At 37.3% G+C, this 22,617-nt stretch overlaps 1 protein-coding gene across 5 annotated transcripts in view; it reads left to right on the top strand.

Annotated features, from left to right (window-relative positions):
• LOC5575159 (cysteine/serine-rich nuclear protein 1) overlaps window positions 1-21,398 on the top strand; it is a 57,608-nt gene extending 36,210 nt beyond the window's left edge. For all 5 annotated transcript variants that reach the window (XM_021846603.1, XM_021846605.1, XM_001655486.2 and 2 more), the window contains 2 exons: window positions 2,854-3,660; window positions 18,714-21,398. In XM_021846603.1, the coding sequence (XP_021702295.1) occupies window positions 2,854-3,660; window positions 18,714-20,280 (2,374 nt within the window). In that variant the 3' untranslated portion in view covers window positions 20,281-21,398. The remainder of the gene's footprint in view (window positions 1-2,853; window positions 3,661-18,713) is intronic.
• The last annotated feature ends 1,219 nt before the right edge of the window (window positions 21,399-22,617 follow it).

Here is a 22,617-nt window from a genome sequence, read left to right as displayed (position 1 = left end):
CGAACCTTCTATCTCCACGTTAAAATTTTACCTTCAACTCACAAATACTCTAACCCCAACCATGAACTTGTTCATGCCAATCTGATCCTATATGGAGTTTGGAAGTCTGAAAGGCCTAGTAAAAGCAAAACGTACGTAAAAGTGTGAATTCTCTCAGAATTGCCCACAAACGGAAAAATCAATTAGCTTTCCGAACTTCAACTACATTTTGTTTACGGAAATTTCTAACTCATTCGGGTTGGACTGAATTACGGTAACGGGTGATAAGGAAAACTATCATGGCCATGTACAAAGGTTTCCACGAACATGCGCAGGATTTTTGGTGACGAAGAGTCGATGACGTGGTCTAACGCATCCGGCGGTTGCCGGCGAAGGACGGTCGTCGCTTTTGATCGCTCCTTGGAGCAATGACGGGCACGTGTGTAGCTTGTCCGCTGACGCTGCTGTGATGGAGGATTGAGCTCGGAGAGTATGACCGAATTATTGTTGCGGAGGAGGTGGAGGCTGGACGGAAGGCTTCCGATTTGATCTTCCTCGAGAGCTGCAACGACAAGCTTCCCAGGTTTGACCGTCTCTTCAGGGTCGAGGCCAACGTACCGTCGCACGGGTTTGCCTTGGGGACTCTGACCGCACGCGAAGAAATTAAAAAGGGTTTCAGATTTGGTCCGATCCGGCGTACGACAATTGGCTACGTACAGGGATCGCACTTTCGGACTCCGTTCACCGGGGTTGTAGCGTAAGGTGAACTTACGACAGTTTTTGGCGACCGTCGGAGTACTTCGTTCGAAGGGTTGACGAGCTTCTTCTCCCTCCGTTTAGCTACCTTAAAGGCGGGCCTTAGTGGATCCCGAGCTCAAGTTCTCGATGATGATGGCACCGGAGACGCCACGGGTAAACCCCAAAATGACTTCACTTGCCGCAATTGTCAAACCATCCCGTACAATACAAAAAGCGCCTGAACGCTGGAAAGTCCAACGCGAATGGCGTAATTAGTCAAAATTCAAAAAAATTCAAATCTAAATTTACCTTTTTGTATATTTTACGAAACAAACGATTAGAAGAATTCGCTACGGTCACAAAGACCGGAAACACGTACAATTTACTAGAAACACAAAAGACAGTAGATAACGAAATGACCGAGCTTAAGTCCTTTTTGCTTAAAGAAATCTGCATTAAACAATACCCTTTTTGTCTACAATATCGCGCCAGTCTTTCGAATCTTGGCGCTTCAAAATGAGAATCTAGGGAAAGTCAAAATGAGAATTCAAAACTAAATCCACGATGCTTTTCGTCGATATTTACAAATAATACAAATAATAAAAAGAGAAGAATGTTCAACCGTTTTTCTGTTACTTCAATTAAACTAAAATTCTTAAAATAGACGAATTCAAAGCAACGTCCCAACGTTACACCTGATTTTATAATTATAAATAATAACCTTTGAATAGATCGACGCTTAAACCCGGGTAGAGGAGAATTGCAAAAGAATAACAAAACTTACCATTAAAATAGAATGTTTGAATAGCAAAATTTGTTCTTTGTTTGTTTGAAATAAGAGATAAAATAACAACAATAATAACTGAGTTTATATGGCATAAAAACTAAATAATATCATATTTTGTCATTGTAATTACAAAATAATAGCAAAAATATAGGCAACCGTAAATAACAAAATAAGTTTTTATTTAGATATTGATAACAAAATAATAACTTAAAAAGCTATTCACGAGTACATCAAAATAATGGTAATTTTAGTTCTTTGACTTTAATATCTAAATTTAGCATGAATAAAAAATAAACTTTTTCTTTCCTGCAAAAAACATTTGCCTTTTAAATCTTCAATGAATATCATACGAATTGTGAAATGAGCCATTTTGGCAAAATTTTATGTTTGTTTGTTATCATAAATTATTTAAATAAAGTTTTCAAATATCAAAATAATTACATATTTTACTGTGATGGCGATGTTTGTTATTTAATGTTTTTATAGTATTTTTGCACAAATAACAAGTTTTACCATGATAGTATATTTTGTTATTGATTAGTTATTACATGACTTTCAAGTTTTGCTTTTGATGAGATATTTATGTCATATATTAATACCATAATAATGGTTAAACTAGATATGATTGTAAAATTTGTTTTTATTTTACCATTATTTTGTTATTCACCTCTACCCGGGAAGTGTCGAATTACTGTATGTTCACGTTGTCTTTAGAGTACTAATAGGTAGTTTTTGAACCGAGGTTGCATGAATCGCATCACTTACCAAGCCAGTGATCCTGCAGTATGCAGCTATGATCCTTCCCCACGAAAAAACTTCTTCCAATGACAACCATGGAGATGCAGAGGTGATCTCGATCTCTAGTAACAATGGATGTCACACTCATATTCCTTCCCTTCCCCAATGACCGTAAGGACGTGACCAGCGCCGTTATTGACTTTTTAATGTTTGGCGTTTTCGAAAGCATTGAAGATATAAAGCTACTCCCAAGCTACATCTCTTGGTTCCTTATGTAACTTCGAACATTTTGGTCCTTTACGGAGTAGCAAATACGAATTGTAGGTCATCAATGCTTGTGCTTATGAAACAATGAGATGACTAATGGATTAATCTTATGAGTATGGAATCTCATTCTAGCAATTATGATCATCTTATTCGATTTGTGTCAAGTTCGTTGAATATCAATAGAACTAGAGCTACTATGGTGAAGACAGGATTAGAGAAATTCCTGATCTCTAGAGTGGTATTACCTATCCTATAAAGACACTCAGAAGCTGGCAGCTCAGTAATTTCGTAGAATACCAGTAATTCAAAAAAGTGTAATAATCTCAATTTTTCAACCATTCCAGGTTAACCAACGGTATGGGTCCAATCGAGGAACCGACCCTGCACGAAGCACCCGACATGATGTCATCGGAGGAGCTAAACTGCGACGATCCGCTGTACGATCCGCTCGCGCTGGACGAATGTGATAACGATGTGCTAAACGTGAGCAATGTCAGTGCTACGACGACCGGAACGACCAGCAGCGAGCTGGACGCATCGACCGGTCAGATCGTTCTGGTGGACGTGACAAGTCTGAAGAGTCCCGCTGCCCAGGGGGGCGAAGACGACGGTGGTGGCGGAGGGGACATTTGTAGTGCTGTTGAACTTGAACCTGTGAATACTAGTGTAAATGGGCTGGACGAAAGTGCGCTTTCGCTGGAAAATGGCGACGATCCAAATGAGACCAGGTCTACCAATCTCGACGACGATAGCTTTAAGACGGCTTCCTGCGGGGACACCCCGAACGTTTCGGTGAATGGAACCACTGTGGAACCGTACACGAACGGCGTAACGGAAGTGACCGATGGGGGAAGGCAGCAGAATGAAGAAGAGGAAGCCAGTGATGGGTCCGATTCGGGGTTGGGTTCAGAACCATCTCGGAATCTGTCGGCACTGGAGAAGGAAACCGCCGAGCATCCGCCGGTGAAGAGTAATCTCAAACGACGCTCGGCAGAGGAAACTACGGGAGCGAGCTCGGAAAAGCGACCAAAGAAGGGCATCACGTTCGATGGGGTGACCGTGTACTATTTCACACGGATGCAGGGCTTCGGCTGTGTGCCGTCCCAGGGTGGATGCACCCTGGGGATGGAGTTCCAGCATATGCACTCTAAGTGAGTATCCCAATTCTAGTATTTTATTTTTCTTTCCATATTTCAGAACTGGTAGTAGGTCTCTTTGTAGGCTTGGTCACTATTTAAATGCAAGGTCTCTGAAACTTTCCTTTAAGCAAAATAGTCTCTTAAGCCATTTATTTTTTCAACTTTCAAATTAAATTGATTTTTGATGTTTGGATGACAAATAAAAAACTCAAAGGCATTTTTCACAAATTTCCACCACTTTCTTCTTCTTCTTGGCATTACGTCCACGCTGGGACAGAGCCTGTTTCTCAGCTTATGAGTTCTTATGAGCACTTCCACAGTTATTAACTGAGAGCTTTTTTTGTCAAAGTTTCCATTTTCGCCTTCGTATATCGTATGGCAGGTACGATGATACTCTATACCCAGGAAAGTCTAAGAAATTTCCATTACGAAAAGATCCTGGACCGACCGGGAATCGAACTCAGACACCTTCAGCATGGCTTTGCTTTGTAGCCGCGAAGTCTAACCACTCGGCTAAGGAAGGCCCCAAATTTCCGTCAATATGGCCGTTTTTACCTCCCGTTTATATGATTCTGCTGAATTATAATATAAAACGCCACATCTCGAAGAGTATCTTTATTTTTTGTGCACTATGATCTAAACTAAGTGCAAAACTTTCTGATAGGAACATTTATCTGTTTAAATCTCTTGATTGAGTATGGATTCTGAATTGATACATCGAACCTTGGAATTAGAAATTTCAATTCTTCTTTGAATCCTTTGAATTTTGTTTTAATGGTTAATGCTTCAAGTCCAGAGGTTTTTCTCGAAATACTTTAAAGGACACTTCAAGGGATCTCCCTAGAAACTCCTCTAGTAAAATGAATAACAATAAGATTCATACAGACATTCCTCCAGCATTTTCTCAAGAAATGATCACTGGAATTCTTCCAAATTGTCTTCCATACATTCTAGCTATTTTCATATGTATTGAAAATTCCCTGAGAGATTGATCAGCGCTTTTCTCCAGAGATTGTCCGCTATTTATTCCATCTCCATTCGATATCTACAAGTTACCAAGCAGATTTGTTTTTAAAGACACGATCACTTTTATGGCAAGTCTAAAAAAGTATCTGTTTTTAATGAAAGGCCTCTAAAGTTTCTATTTTAACTTTGATGTCTAAAGTGTCCTTTATTCTTATTCTGCTTGCAGTTCCCTTGCTTCGTGCAACTTCATTAATGTTAGCAACCTTCAGAGAATATAATGCGACTGCTTATCTCACAATCAGAATCCTAGAGGAAAAGCTGCAGGAATTCCGTTAGAGATTATTTTACCAATTATTTGAGCAATTTTTGAAGGGTAGCTCAAAATAATTTCCTCCAGTGTGTCCCTGAGCACCCTAACGCTACTACCTCCAGTAATTCCCGCATAGATAGCCCTGAAAATTTTCACAGAAACTACTCCAGCAGGGTGTCTACTCATTTACAGAAATGAAATTCCCTGATATTTCCAGGTTTTTCCAGGGTTCAAAAAATAATTCCAGATCTATGAAATTCTCCAGAATACATAAATCATTGACGAATTTTAGATGACTAAAAATTCATTTTCAAATATAGTACCGTAATCCGGGGGCAAATTGATCAGTGGGGCGGATTTGATCAGGTCGATACCAAAACACATTTCCTCCCAAGGATGCTGAAGGTTAAGTTGGCACCACATACATCCCATGTTTTCTAGTTTATAGATGTCTAATGATGATTTTGAACTATTTCTTTTCTAGTAGGGTCAGTTTTGCATTGAAATATTCACACATTTTGAAGGTGTAAGCAACACAGTTGGGAATGTCGGTGCTAAACAATCCTCTGGTGCTATTCCTACATGTTAACTTTGAGTGTTTAAAATGTTGTGTAAGCTTAAGTATGAACTATTCGACTTATTTTTGATATCATACAGCGTATCAAGAATAGTATTACGCTCATAAAATCGTTTATTCTCATATAATGTGTTTATTTCAAGAGAAATTGCCTACATCTAGACGTTTTAGGCAGATTTTCAAAGTTTATTTTTGCAATGAAATGATTAAATACTCGAGTTGTAAGAATTTTGACATCATGTTCAGATTCAGGAGACCCAAATTTAGTAAGGAGGGAAATTTTTAATTCCTAAACCTGTTTTTTTATATGGTGATCAATTTCGCCCCGATGTGTCATTTTAGTTTTTTGATATTAAAACAATTTTTATGATATGTTAAATTTTATTTCATGTAAATTCGATTACATAAACTGATAAAGATCAATGGAGTACTGATTTTGTCGAAATTTATTTGACAATTATTTGAATTCCGAGGGACAACACAACAAAAAGTTGTAAAATAGTGATCAATTTGCCCCCGGATTACGGTACCTAAACTAATATCTAACAATGATTTTGAAAGTATTTTTGCATTCAATAAAAAAAACAGTCTGTTTTGTTCTGAACGTGTAAACAACATAAGAAAAATATTGGTGATTTTTATTTAATTTCCACGAAAAACAAAAAAATTTATCAAATGATCTGAAAGTGCCTTAATCATAAAAGCCAGATATAAAAAAGTGTAATTAATCTTAAGGAAAAAAACAGCCATTTATTTAAAATGGAATTCAGATTTTTGAACATCAGCGACGTACCCAGAATATTTCTCGGGGAGCATTTGGTATTTTTTCCTAGATAATATCTAGGGGAAATCAGGACTGATCGTTCTCAAAATAAGAATTTTGACACCTCTTCTTGAATAAAAAAAAAACAATTATGGAGTAAATTCTTACATGAATTACGAATACAAAAAGACACCTAACAAGAACCACGACATGAGAGTTCGATTCCTAAGTTAAACATACATTTTTATAAGATTATTTCTTTTTTTTTTATTCCTTGTGACATTACAAGTATTAGTGCTGGTATTACTATAGACTTCATTCATATATTACTCCGAAGATTTCTTCAGGAGATTGTTTTTATATTTTTCAAATTTTGAAATACCTTCAGAAATGCTATCTGGAATTTTTTACAGAAATTACTTCGGAGACTCCATCAAGAATCCCTCCAAACATCGTTTCAGACAATTTTCAATGAAGTTTCTATTTCTCCAAAAAAATATTCCATTGATATCACTAGGAGGTCCTCCAACATTCCCGTTAAGAAGGCCTTCAAGAATTCGAAATTTCTTCAAGAACTCCATTTTATTGATTTATTTTAATACTCAAGGAATTCTTTAAAGATTTTTTTCCAGTCATTAATATAGGGATGTCTCGAGCGCAATGCACTATGGTCCAGGAATCAGTTTTACGCGGAAAGATGCATTTTGAGCTTTAGAATGAAACATTAGACAAAAACGGTCTTCTACAAAGTTGTTTGTATTAGTTGAGCCCTTCGTTTGGTTTTATTGAAAATTAGGGTGGACCACATTTTCTTAAGGCATTTTATTTAAGTTACAGAAATAACACATCTGTAATTTTTTGATGTAATATACAATTTTATTTTGTCTTTTGAATGCCGTCAAAAGATATTTTTTATGATTGCCCCAATCAGAGATATTCACATGCCTACTTTGAGCATGTTTTTGAGAGAAAAACAACAATAACTCCTAAACGGAAGGGGATAGCGAGTTTCTTCACTCACCAAATTACGCATTTTTTAAAGCTCTAAAAGTGTTTCATAGACTACTTTGATGATAAATTTGAATTGAAAAATCTAGAGCCTGAAAACCAGTTTTGTTCGGACCACCCTATGTCACTGCAGGAAAAAAGCTCCAAATCGGTCAATTTAAGAGATACAAAAAAAAAACTTTTTGGGCAAAGTTGCTCGAAATTGAATGGTCTATAACTTTGCTGAAGCATGTATAATATAATTTCTACAAATAAGAAAATTAGTTACACAATTTCTATGAAAATGTGGTCCACCCTTATTTTCAATAACACCAAACAAAGGGCTTAACTAATACAAAGAACTTTGTAGAAGACCGTTTTTGTCTTATGTTTCATTCTAAAGCTCAAAATGCATGTTTCCGCGTAAAACTGATTCCTGGACCAATGTGCAATGTCAAGGAAATTATACAGATTGTTCTGGAGAAGATTTTTAAAAACATCCGCGAAGAATATCGAAAGTAAATCTTAAAGTAACATCAGATGAAACTTGTGTGAGTTCTAACTATGCCTTGATAAATTTCTACAAGGATCTCTGAAAGAACTCCTATATTGTTGATAACATTCTTCCTAGAATTTTCTTGATAAATTGCTAAGATAACTAAAAAAAATACAATCTCTGAATAATGTCCTACAAGACATACTTGTTTTAATTATGAATCGTGGTTTACGGCCAACCAGCCGAGTGGAAGTTTAACAACTACCGAAAAGCTAAACATTACATATAATTTGCAATTGGATTAGATGGACAAATTGATGTGAAGATTTGCGAAAAAGTTACACGTCTTCTCAGTGAGAATCGAACTCACGACTCCCCGATCTCTAGTTGGGGCGCGTTAACCACTACGCCATGAGAGGACTCATGAACGCAGAAGTTAACCTGAATTCGATTTCAGCTCAATAATCACGTGGTCCTCTTTCGCAAAGTGCACCTCTTTCGGAAGAATTAGATGCCCATCCAAATACAACGCTTTCTATATATATCCAATGCCTAGCCCGAGAGCGCATTGTTTTTTTAGGTATAGGAATAGCACACTACACTAGCCAGCAACTGCGCTGGCTGAGGTTTCTATTGTGTGGGCTTCCAATGGGTCGCGACGTTCTCAAACGACCGGTTACGGAACATGAGTCCGTTGCTCGATAAATACTTGTTTTAATTATGAATCGTGGTTTACGGCCAACCAGCCGAGTGGAAGTTTAACAACTACCGAAAAGCTAAACATTACATATAATTTGCAATTGGATTAGATGGACAAATTGATGTGAAGATTTGCGAAAAAGTTACACGTCTTCTCAGTGAGAATCGAACTCACGACTCCCCGATCTCTAGTTGGGGCGCGTTAACCACTACGCCATGAGAGGACTCATGAACGCAGAAGTTAACCTGAATTCGATTTCAGCTCAATAATCACGTGGTCCTCTTTCGCAAAGTGCACCTCTTTCGGAAGAATTAGATGCCCATCCAAATACAACGCTTTCTATATATATCCAATGCCTAGCCCGAGAGCGCATTGTTTTTTTAGGTATAGGAATAGCACACTACACTAGCCAGCAACTGCGCTGGCTGAGGTTTCTATTGTGTGGGCTTCCAATGGGTCGCACAAGTATTTATCGAGCAACGGACTCATGTTCCGTAACCGGTCGTTTGAGAACGTCGCGACCCATTGGAAGCCCACACAATAGAAACCTCAGCCAGCGCAGTTGCTGGCTAGTGTAGTGTGCTATTCCTATACCTAAAAAAACAATGCGCTCTCGGGCTAGGCATTGGATATATATAGAAAGCGTTGTATTTGGATGGGCATCTAATTCTTCCGAAAGAGGTGCACTTTGCGAAAGAGGACCACGTGATTATTGAGCTGAAATCGAATTCAGGTTAACTTCTGCGTTCATGAGTCCTCTCATGGCGTAGTGGTTAACGCGCCCCAACTAGAGATCGGGGAGTCGTGAGTTCGATTCTCACTGAGAAGACGTGTAACTTTTTCGCAAATCTTCACATCAATTTGTCCATCTAATCCAATTGCAAATTATATGTAATGTTTAGCTTTTCGGTAGTTGTTAAACTTCCACTCGGCTGGTTGGCCGTAAACCACGATTCATAATTAAAACAAGTATTTATCGAGCAACGGACTCATGTTCCGTAACCGGTCGTTTGAGAACGTCGCGACCCATTGGAAGCCCACACAATAGAAACCTCAGCCAGCGCAGTTGCTGGCTAGTGTAGTGTGCTATTCTTATACCTAAAAAAACAATGCGCTCTCGGGCTAGGCATTGGATATATATAGAAAGCGTTGTATTTGGATGGGCATCTAATTCTTCCGAAAGAGGTGCACTTTGCGAAAGAGGACCACGTGATTATTGAGCTGAAATCGAATTCAGGTTAACTTCTGCGTTCATGAGTCCTCTCATGGCGTAGTGGTTAACGCGCCCCAACTAGAGATCGGGGAGTCGTGAGTTCGATTCTCACTGAGAAGACGTGTAACTTTTTCGCAAATCTTCACATCAATTTGTCCATCTAATCCAATTGCAAATTATATGTAATGTTTAGCTTTTCGGTAGTTGTCCTACAAGACGTTTTGAAGAAATTCTCTGATGAAATTTGGACAGAATTCATGAAAAAATATATATGAATGATCGCAGCAACAACTGTAATAATTGTTGTAATATTAACTGGTGTGGAACCATGAATAAAATTTAAAAAGAATACATGGGGATTTGGAAATATTATTTGATTTCTTTTAGAGAAATGTTTGAACCGCAATAATAATGACAATTTAATGACAAGCTGGGAAAATGCCGAATTCAAGTTCAAATTTATCGAGGAATTCTTGGGAAAGTTTATAATAAATTTCATCGAACAATGTCTGAAGGATTTTTCGAGCGATTTTTGAGAGTAATCTAGGATAAATTTTGAAAACAAATGAAATCTAATGAAAATGCCTAGAATAAATAAAAAAAATCGGCATAGGAATTATTGTTGGGTTTCTTGAAATAAAAAAAAAAACGAAATGATATTTATTAAAAACTCAATAACAATAACAAACCTGTGTCCTGAAACTTGCTATCCGAATATCCTACAGTAACAGCTCCTGTAGGATCTGTGGTAAATCTTCTAGAAGTAACAACTGAAGAAATCGATGAAAGAATCAGTGCAAAAACACCTGGAGGAAATCTTGGGATAATCGCTAAGATTATTTATTCAGGGTAATCTTCGTGAAAATTACTACAGGTTTTTTAACTATGAAATAAACCGTTTTGGACGCGTTAGAGTGCTCTAAGACATAGTTTCCCAAACTGTGGGTCGCGACCCCCAGGGGGGTCGTGAGCTAGTCTTTGGTGGGTCGCGAAAAAATTCCAAAGTACGAATTTATTTCCAAAGTTTTTTTCTCTGTTTCCTTAAACTTAAATTCTTACTTTATGACAAAACAAGTTTTTTCCAATGATCAGGAATTCAGTCAGTTGGCACTATCTATATTATTCTAAGGTTAAGGTCTAAGGCTGAGAAGAACGTCGCCAATACAGCCTTCTTTAATCGTTCTTTCTTAATAAGCCATACTCGAACTTCCATGAGTCGAAGAGAATATTGGCCCATGGAAATATCGAATGTGATGAACATTTTTTTTTTTTAATTTTCAATGTGGTTCACGGTTTCAAAATCTCTATTATCATCAAACCTGCATGCTTCTCCGATATTTCTACGAAAACGTTCAGCATTCGGTCTAAGATTTTGTGGCTAGAAGGATAAAAAATATTCTGTCGAAAAAAAAATTCTCATACCTACAATTTTAGCTGCGAAATTGTCTTTTCTTGGATTAAGTTTGTAAAACAATCCTTAAACTTGAAAGTATTCCATTTTCCCCAACAAAATATTTTCAAACTTTCAGTATGTGAAGCAAACTTTCAAGGTCGAATAGTTGTTGGTGGTGCATGCAACTTCGATTATAATCGAAATATTGATTCCGTGTGGTTCCGTGAGTCAATATTGAGCAATGGAACATCGACTCATGGAGGTGTGACTTAATTGTAAAAAAAAATGCTAGAATATAATCAGTTCTATATGGAAATTTGATTGATGTCGAGACATTCAATCAATCCTTAGTGTTGTTAAAAGGATTTTCTATATTGAGACAGAAATCTTGTAACGAGCAGTTGCAAGTACAAAAGTAAAATAAATGATTTTATTCACTGTTTTTTTAATCAAACATAGTGCATGTCAATGTCAATTACGTGTGGTATTGTGATATTGTGATCAAATCTCATTCCCATCATAGTAAAAAGTGACCTCAGAAGCTTCAGTACAAAACTTGTTTCTGTACAATTTTTCACTGGTGGGTCGCAAAGAATACGCTTGTTGGATAGGTGGGTCGCGCAACCAAAAAGTTTGGGAAGCTATGATGTAAATAACAATCGGTAAAAATACTAAACATGTCATTTAAAGTTTTGATAGCGTCGCAGCCGAAAATTTTTTGGTTGAAAAGATTTTGTGTCACAAAACGAAATATTCTACTGATTCAAAATAATTTCCCTGAGTGTAGCCGAAATTCCCTGAGAATTCCAGGTTTTTTCCAGGTTGAATAAATTTCCCTGACAATTCCAGGGTTTCCAGGTTTTTCCAAGTAGTAGACACCCTGTCCAGTAGGGTGCGGCTTATTTTTCAAAAGTTCTCAAAACCGAAAATTCGTGTGCTCTACTGAATTCAAATCACAAAAAAAGAGAAACCTCAAAATCTGAGCCAAAAATATTAACATTTAGAGGTGGCGCAAGCGTGTTGAAGGTGAATTTTCAAGTTATAAAAAATGACCTGCAGTTAAGTAAACATAACTTTGTTATTTTTCAACCGATTTCAAAACTTTTAGCACCATTTTCTTTCAAATTAAATTTATAAAAATTTTGTAGAACATCAAATTTGTCTAAAATCAAAACTTGTCTTAGTAAAAAACACTTATATCCAAATTTTTCCTCATTTTGCTAAAAACATCATTTTTGTTTGACCATAACTTCATTAAAACTCAATCGATTCCAAATCTTTTTACATACTTTTGAAGCAAATTTATTTGTTTTTAAACTGTACATACAACATTTTTTTATAAAAAATATTTTTGACTTAGGTATTCAACAAAAACTACCCAAAAACATGATTTTTCAATGAAAAAATCAAATTTCTTTGGATTATTTAAGTTTTTTTTGCCGAAAACAGCATTTTTTCTATAAAACTTAAATATGTAAAGCATCTTGCCTTAGTTACGAGTTGAATAGTGCATATATATTTTAACATATGCAAACATAATTTTGTTTCAAAATTATTTAAAAATTGTTGCAAAGTCCTTCCCAAAGGTTTAACAAATGATAAAAATCAGTTTCAGCTTAAGAGACAATATTTAACTGCCAAAGATTTGACAAAACTGGCATTTTTCGTTAAAAAATAATGTTTTTGTGCAGTTTTTGCTGAATAACTTGGTCAAGACATTTTTTTAGTGAAATGTGATATATGAATGGTTTGAAAACAATTAAATTAGCTTCAAAAGCATGTAAAAAGATTTGGAATCGGTTGAGTAATCATGAAGTTATGGTCAAACAAAGTTGAAATTTTTAGTAAAATGAGGAAAAATTTGGAATAAATTACTTTTAACTAAAACTTGTTTTGATTTTAGACAAATTTGGTGTTCAACAAAGTTTTTACAAATTTAATTTTGAAGGTATTGATGCTAAAAGTTTTAAAATCGGTTGAAAAATAACAAAGTTATGTGTACTTCACTGAAGGTCATTATTTATAACCTGTAAATTCACCTTCAAGACGCTTGCGCCACCTCTAAATGTTAATATTTTTGGCTCAGATTTTGAGGTTTCTCTTTTAATGTGATTTGAACTCAGTAGAGCACACGAATTTTTGGTTTTGAGAACTTTTCAAAAATAAGCCGCACCCTACTGTCCAGGATTTCCTTCAGACATTTCCCACTGATTCTTCTACTGATTTCTCCAGTTGCTAGTCTAGATGTTTTTTTTTTCTTTTCAAGAAAAAAATATAAAGCTTAATTCCAGAGTTTCTGAAGGATTTTTTTTAAGGCACTTTCATATGAACTCCGTCAATCTATCCACGGTTACTCTGAGCAATTGCTTTATAAACTCCTCCATGAATTATTCATTCGAAGAAATCTATTATGAGCTCTTTCAGAAATTAATTCAATAATAAATTAATAAACATCATTAGATCAAGGATTACTCCAGCAGTTCTTTAAAATATTTCTCGAGTAATATTTCACACTAGTTAATACTACAGCAATTATTCCAGTAATTCCTTTGATCATTTCTAGAGATTCTATCCGATGTTTTTCAAGTTTATCATTAACTCAATCATGCAGGATATTATCCAGATATTGGATTGATTGTACTTCAATTACAGTAGAAATTTATTTAGGAAGAAGGTACCATCAGTGCACCAGATTCCGCTCATTTAAGGGAAGTTATGTGTCCAAATTATAAAATAACTATTGTGTCGATCAAATATATTTTTATGTCACAATGTAGCTCCAAGTATGGGTAATCAGCAGCAAATTAAAAAGAATTTGAAAAACTTTCATAAAAAAATATTTAATTGCATTTGTTACTGCATCTAAGTGTTCATATTTCCGCTCCGGGACGAACTTACTAAAAAATGCATTATTTCGAATTTCGTTATTCATCCTGATATTTTTTATGGTCAAAGCATAGCTACTACTGCAATAAAGAAGGCTGTATACTAAAATCGACATTTCTTTGGAATTTTGTTTAATTTTTTGCATGAGCGGTTATTGGAACACACAAAAATACCTAGTGGTCCAATAACCGCTCACGAGGTCTTGTGTTTTCAAAATAAAGAATTATATTATCAAATGAAAAAAATGTCAGACGGCTTCATCTAAAAGTTGTTAGTATTGCTAGAATATATCCGTGCGAAAAATGTTGGTTTTGACACGAAAAATCAATTTTTACACTAGTGAGCGGAAATAGGGGCATGAGCTGATACTGGTACACTGATGGTAGAACTTTCTCAAAAGTTAAGCTTTTCTTTCAGAGATTTTGTAAGAGTTTATCAAAGTTTGTGGGCTTCGTAGCCTGCTGTTAGTGTCGCAGGCCATTTAATTGCATCGTGTCAAGCGGTGTGTGTTCGATTCCCGCGTTAGTCCCGTAAAATTTTGGTGTGGAATGTTTTCCGACTGTGCAATTGGACGTTGCATGGGGATTAACAGAAAGCCGAATCACAAAAGGCCCATGACATTCTAGCCTACCACAAAAAGTCGAATACACAGAAGGCAGAATCACAAAAGGCCGAATTATAGCTGAAAATTACAAGCCTAAGCAATAAAGCTTGAATATGCAAAAAGTTGATTCCGTTTTAAATGCGGTCATTTCAGCAAACTGTGCCAAATTTTCATTCATTGAGCATTAGGGACGGCAGAATGCCGCCCAAGTCTCCGATATCTAAAGAGTGTGCATAGCATCGATTCGGTGTCATGCAAACAACAAATCCAGACGTTTACCCGGTTTAATGCAAACAGAACAGAGGATGTTTTTCTTTTTTTAGGTCCGATGAGCGACAGCGAATATGGACAGCAAGCTTTGGCCTGGTACCTATAATGCTAACATAGTGTTTAAGAGCTCATAAGATCACTAAACTTATTAAGAATACTTTTCAACGTATTTACCCTTCCAGTGTTCGCGGGTAGGGGGCCCAGATAGCCGTAGCGGTAAACGCGCAGCTATTCAGCAAGACCAAGCTGAGGGTCGTGGGTTCGAATCCCACCGGTCGAGGATCTTTTCGGGTCGGAAATTTTCTCGACTTCCCAGGGCATAGAGTATCTTCGTACCTGCCACACGATATACGCATGCAAAAATGGTCATTGGTACAGTAAGCTCTCAGTTAATAACTGTGGAAGTGCTCATAAGAACACTAAGCTGAGCAGCAGGCTCTGTCCCAGTGGGGACGTAATGCCAGAAGAAGTATTCGCGGGATATCTCCACCTGTGTTTTACAAAACACAACAGCGCGACTACTAAAGTAATAAATTAGATAGATATGTTTCGCTTATAGAAAATAAGTGTCTTTTCTTAGGTGACACACCCCAAAAAACACTAAGCATATTTCAGCTGGATAAACTCTTGTTCAGCTAATAATTTTACTTGGGTTTGTCCCGCCTTCTCTTCTGTAGAAATATACAAAATATTGTAGAAAATTGTGCTGAATGTTTGTGGTACAATAAAATTGATTTCAACATTTCGACCTTCTGTGATTTGGCCTTCTGTGATTCGACCTTTTGTGATTCGGCCTTCTGTGATTCGGCCTTTTGTGTGTTTCGGCCTTTCGTGTTTGCTGTCTTATGTGATTCGGCCTTATATTATTCGACCTGATGTAATTTGGCCTTTTGTGGTAGACCCTTTGTATGCTGGTCTATTGTCTAGTGTGGTGCTTCCTTCAAAAGGGAAAATACCCGCTGGAAGCATTAATGTGTAGGTGTCTTTTTTAAGGTTTGCTTCAGAACTTACCTATGTTTTAGCAGCAGTTAACTTTTTCTTTCAAAAATTGTTCCAATTATTTCTGAAAAGTTTCTGTGACATTTCCCTGGATACATACCTGTCCTTAGGAAACTACTTTAAAAAAAATTGAAGAGATTGCTGGAGAAATCTTTGCAGGAATCTCTGGAGTAATTCATGAAGGCATTCTAAGAGCAATTCCTGGTTGAAATCTTAACGAATTTCTAAACGAGAAATTTGTAGGATATCCTAAGAAATCACTGGAGAAATTTTTGGTTGAATTTCGTCCCCCACTTGTGGGGCTAGTGAAAAGTAAGGAGATGTTTTTCTTTAACCTTTTCCGCACTTTTTTTTTTCAATTTTACATTAAAAAAATTTCAGCATACTGCTTATATTTGGTGAGAGTCAAGCTAAAAAACATACACGACCTCATTTGTTTTAATTTAAAGTCTCTATGCTTTGAAGAATCCTAACTATGCGAAATCCATTACCCACTTGCCCCACGATACCTTAATTTGTACGTTTTTTTTCCTATAAACATTTCTCCAGAATCCAAGGTGTAGTTTGACAATTTTTCCAATAAAGGTTACACTAATAAATCCTTTAAGCTAAGCTGTTCTCAAGGGTACAGAATTTTCGTCATAGATTGTCGCAGGAGTCCTATCTTCAGGGTTGTAGCAGGAGGTCTATCCATTAGAGGTGTACCGAATAGCACTATTCGGCCGAAATAGTTGAAATATTATTATTCGGCCAAACGAATATTCGGCCGAACATTCGGCCGAATAATGACTTAATATTCGGTCAAATAAAACCTAAATATTCGGCCGAATAACACCCGTACGTGGGTCCAATTTCTTAAAAACTATATTTTTAATTCTGGGTCAATATAAAGAAGGCAGTTTTTAAGTAGGGAAAGCTGAAGAATAAAACAAAGTATAAATGGAAATGAATGATCATCTTCTTGAGCTATTGAAACCGTTTGCAGAAATCATAAGTTCTGTGGATTTCTGTATTTCTGAAGCTAGGAAGCTGTATCCTATTGCTGTTTTTTGTTTAAGAAATTTGGTTTACTATTCATCCGACTTTTGGAAGTGTTTCATAAAAATTGAGGCAAATAGACCGCAGACCCCTGACTCGCATGTGCTCTTGAAAATGCATGTGCTCTTGAAAATGCCGGATTTAGCTTTGATGCATCTATACCTTAAAAACAAATTTGCAAACGCTTCTAACTAGCTAAGCGGTACGTTACAGCTCTTGCAAGATGAGATACAATTTGATTTGCCGAAAATGGTAACGCCATAGAGCAGAGAAATTCTCACTTTTTCAATATTTGGCATCAAAATTTATTCAAGGTGTCCATAAAAAGAAAAATTCGGTCATCACTTGAATAAATTATTGATTTTTTAAATTTTCCTTACATAAACATAATATTTATTCTACAGTTTAGTTTATTTTGTTATTATTCGGTCACTATTCGGCCTATTCGGCCGAATAATGGATTTCATTATTCGGCAGAACGAATATTCGGCAAAATAAAAAAAATCGAGATATTCGGCCCGAATATTCGGTACATCTCTACTATCCATCAGGTACTTTTCAAGAAGTTTCATCAAAAGTTACTTTAGGAGTTCTCGGATTTTTCAGGATTTTTTTTAGCAAAATAGATTGAAAATTTTTTGGGAAATATTTAGAAAAATCACTGAAGAAATGTATGAGGCAATCTTTGTAAGGAACCTAAGATAAATCTCTAGTATAATTACTGGGGGTATCATTAGAAAACTTCCGGGATAAAATCTTAAAGAAATATTGAAGGAAAAAGTTTTAGAGAGTTATAAATAAGTCTTTGATACATTCCAATTAAATTGATGACCGAAATGCTATGCATTTCTTCGGAGGAATCTCTGGAATAATTACTGAGGACAATCTTTATCTTCATCGTCCGTGCAGTTCTTCGAATCAATTCTAGAGTAATTTCTTAAGTAAAATACAAATGAATTCTACAAAAGTTTATTATAGTTTTTTTACCAGCTAATACAGCCATTATGCTTCGTAATTTATCAAGAAAATCCTCCAAGACTTCCTCAAAAGTCTAGCTTTTTTTCATCCCATATAGGGTTACTTTGAAACATACACAAGTTTCGTCATGTCTCCAATAATTAAAGAAAATTCTGGACATTTCCCTAGAGACATTGCTGGAAAAATCTTTGAAGATTTTATTAGGAATTTTATCAATGAATTTCTATAGAAATTCCTGCAGAAATCTGAGAAGAAATCTCTGGAGTAATTCCTGAAAACGGGATCCTTAGACATTCCTGGTTGAAATCTTTAAAACACAACGAACTAGTATTTCGTAGGAAATCCATTCCTGTATGCATCTATGGAAAAGTTTAATCAATGGTATTCAATGGAAGAACCACTGGATAAATTTCTGGAGGATTCAGAGCTTTATGGGAGATTTTTGCAGAATAGAATTGAAGATTTTTTTTCCATGGAGGGGATGGGATTTCTTAGAAATATTCCAGGTTAAAAATATCTGGTCATGTTCTATGAGGAATAAAACATTTACATCCTCGTCCCTGTTAGGTTTCTGCTTGATTTTTTTTTTTTTTTGGTTCCTGTTAATTAGCCTCATTTTTTTGTCCTCTGCTTTCTACTCTCAACTTTCTACCACTTCAGTCTCTTTGTTTTAAATCTTAATTGGTCAATTTTCGGTTTTTGTTTCGTCCCTTGCAGTCTTTTCAGTTCGGTTTCAATCTCTTTTTCCAGACATGTGGTCTTCAAATTCTTCTCATTTCCTCAATTGCTACCAGTCCTGATAATTTTCTCTGAAAATATCTCAAACTAATATCTATCAAATCTGTTCAACCCCAACAATACTAAACGTTTTCCTCTTCTTTTCAGGCGCTTCACCCTCGCAGAGCACGCGGCTGAGCAGCGAAAAGTGCACCGAGCCCAACTGCAGGAACTGAACCCCCGGTCCAGTTCGAGTGAAGAAACCGACAGTGAGGATGAACCCAGCGAGAGCGGTTCCGAGGCGGAAAGTGAATCCTATGGCTTCCTGCAACCGGTCACCACTAGGCAGAGGCGAGCCCTGCTCAAGGCCGCCGGTGTGCGGAAAATCGATTCCACGGAGAAGGACGAATGCCGGCTGATAAGGACTTCACGGGAGGTGTGCGGCTGTACCTGTCGGGGGTACTGTGATCCGGATACCTGTTCCTGTAGTCAGGCGGGCATCAAGTGCCAGGTGGACCGACCGAGCTTCCCCTGCGGTTGTACGCAGGACGGATGTGCCAACGTGGTCGGTAGGGTAGAATTCAATCCGGGGCGAGTGCGGACACATTTCATCCACACGATCATGCGGTTGAATTTAGATAACAAAACGAACAGCGAAGAACATGGCGGGATGGGAATGCATTCGGCGGGTGGTTATGGTAACAGTAAGGATTGGTCCAGTGGGCCAGTGCGATTACCAGGGCTGTATGGAATGGTGGGAGTCAATGGAGTCGATTCCATTGACAGTTACCATCACCACCATCATCATCTCCACCATAACCTTCAGCAGCACCCGTATGGAGTTAGTCATAACTATTTAGCCAATCATTCGGTTTCACCCGGAGTTGTTCATCAGGCCAATGAATCATTGGATCTGCATTACGCTTTCCGGGATTACTACGGTACCACGCAGCAACCTAACGATCAACTCGCCATGTCCAACTCGCTCATGGCTCCGTACTACGGAAACTACCCGACAGCGATGGACCAACAGTACCATCAACCTCACCACTCTGGTCTGGTCCTAGATCAAAGGCAACCGGATCCACATTCCCCTTACCATAGTCAGATGGAACCCGTTCCCAGCAGTTCGGCGATCCTGGACGAAGACACTACGCTTAACACCCCCATCAACCCCAATTTTGGTTGCGACGAACAAAGTTCTCCAGCTGAAAGCTTGCCTCCAAGTACCTCCGTCAGGGCATTCGTGGACCAGCAACATGATTCACAAACGTCATGTTCTTCCAGTGAACCCATCCCGCAACCGACGGAAGATCCTTTGGATCCTGCTTCTAATGCAGCAAGTCCACCAAGTGGCGATTTCATCGACCTCAACACCCCTCTTGCAGCGAATAGCGACCGGCTGGAAGCGATAAATGACCTCCTGGCCAACAGTCGCCATCAGATAACCATGGCCCAGCGGTCGATCATTGCCGAAGAAGACGACGAGCTGAGTGACTTCCGTGATCCTCCGGTCATGCCCCTTTCCAGCGTGGTAGACAGTTCTGAACCGTGCACCACCGAAGACGATACTCAAGACGAAACGCACCCCCAAACCAATGGGGATTGTTCCGTGAAAGACGACGCGCCTCTGAACAACGTCAATGCCAGTGGTTGCAACGGACCCATCATTGAAACGTGCGAAAACTTAAGCGAAATCATCAAGAATAGTATTGTTGAAACTGTGTCTAATTAAACTGTAGGAAACGTTTTTCTCTGCAAGACGTGCTAACATTTATTTTGCTACATTTTCTAGCAAACAGTTTCGCTGTTATGTTGCATCAAGTTTAGTTTTTCTTTCTTCTTACCTTTTCGTTTCAAACGTATTTCACAGTTATCGTCTACCTTTATTACGTTTATTTTCAACTTTTTCGTTTATTTTCTATTTCTTGCATTATTCCCGTTGTTCGATGCGCTCTCATGACTTGAATGCACTGAGAAAGCTATTGTAATTTCTACCAATTAGGTGTAAAATAGTAAAACAAAGCCGATTTTCGTAGGAAAAAAAGAATACAATGTATCTCCTATTTGTAGCTGTTTCCTTGTGTAGATTAAAGAGATCAAAAATCAAACATGCACTTATAAATAATACAAAGAAAATGGTTAGTTAAATTAAAATCACGCGATTCGTGAAATGCCGGAATCGAGCAACTAATTTCTTATAGTAGGTTTAAAATGTAGAATGCGATAGACAGCAAAAGCACAGTTTACAAACAAAATAAATGGAGCAGAGTTGGGAACATTCTCGGACAGGAAACCACATTCATTTGCAAATATATCACTTTACTAGCTTCGTATGTGCTTATATATTATAGATGTAATAAACTCAAAGAACGATTCGTAAGTCTTCAATTATGCGGATAAGTTTCACGCTGTATTTAAATTCAACCCATTTCAAAAAATAAACGTAAACCTGGTTAACAAAACTTGCAATCCTTCGATATGAATCGATTTGTTCGATTGAGCAATTGGCAACTCAATGTTGTTCCATGTACAAGAATGTTCTTAAACTTTGGAATCCAAATGAATTCCTACCAGCTGGTACTACGGTGTGATAAAACACATTGGAACAAGGCTACGGAATTCAGTAGGTACCTAATTGTATAAGTTATGTGAAACTGGAACAACTGGCAATCCAGTTGGAAACGGGCAAGCATTGCCATCCTTCACTGTACATAAACCGCTCACAGTACGCCCCAAGCAATTGGAATATCTAAATTGACGGTACCCAGGAGTATCGACATATTATGTAAAATATAAAAGCAACCTATTGGATATCAATTATCGAAATAATAACAATTAAATGCATACCAACAAAGTCGCTTTTAGAATTGTTTTATTTTATCACATTTCGATGCAGTCTAAACAATAAATATTGACCCTCTACTCTTTGCATAAAACCAAAATTTGTGAAAATCGTTCTTAGTTTTTACCCGCAATTGAATAAGTAGAGTTTAATCCGTTGAATCTGTGTCATGCTATTTTGTTGGCGAGCGTTGGAATCCGGATCAATTGTGTCCGGTTTGTGTTGCGCGGGTGAAAAAAAAACCAAGTGTACGCTTATTAAAAAGGCTCACGTATTCATTTCAAATCATATCTTTATCGTTTACCAAAACGAATCCTTTACCATATTCAAACTTCCAGTGTTTTCTTTTGGAAGTGCATAGGACTACTTGGCTTCCATAAAACAAGTAACACGTCAACATTTCCTTCCCATCCCCAAATTGATCTGCATTCGGACGCAGCCGGCGCTGTTATAATAATGAGAACATCAGTACTTACACATTGAAGATGCTACTGATCCTGAGTAGCGTCTGTTGATTCCCTGTGCAATAACGGAGTAGTAACTGCGGGCGGTCAATCATGCTCATGCTTAGTTCTCAACCGCAGTTGAACACTGAAAGTGTTGGGAAGTTTTCAAACGATGTGTTTGTTTCGATTGTTCGTTTTATTGAATCGATGACAATGGGATAATGAATGGAGTAAATTATTTTTTATTACAATTCCGCATCGTATTAATAGGCAGCTACCTATCACGCCAATCTGTCATGGAAGGGCATACTTTCCAGCACTGAATTTGCAATCTCGAAATAGCCATTACGTAACTGAAATTAGTTGCGTAATGACTATTTTGCAATTTCTCATCGTAATAGGCTGTTTTTCGTCACGCCAATCTGTCATGAAACGGCTTACTTTCCTGCACTGAAGTATGCAGTGCGGTAATAGTCATTACGCAACTGAAACCAGTGCTGTAATGATTCATTACGCAACACTTTCTCATTACGCAACTGTTTTGAAGTTGTGTAATGAATCATTACACAACATTTTTCCAGATATTTGGGTTTATTCTACGAGTGGCGTGATGTGACAATTGTCGGTGTCGTATAGCGAGGTGACAATTCTCGACTCGAGTGAAGTGACTCTCCATTTGATTTGCACGACGAGTCACTTCACTCGAGTCGAGAATTGTCACGCCACTCGTAGAATTAACCCAATTGTAAAATGATAGTGAATGCATTCTGATATAACTTCT

The sequence above is a fragment of the Aedes aegypti genome, chromosome 2, assembly GCF_002204515.2.
Source record: "Aedes aegypti strain LVP_AGWG chromosome 2, AaegL5.0 Primary Assembly, whole genome shotgun sequence".
Classification (NCBI taxonomy): domain Eukaryota; kingdom Metazoa; phylum Arthropoda; class Insecta; order Diptera; family Culicidae; genus Aedes; species Aedes aegypti.
Note: the sequence above shows the minus strand (reverse complement) of the source record. Positions and strands in the feature narration are given on the sequence as shown.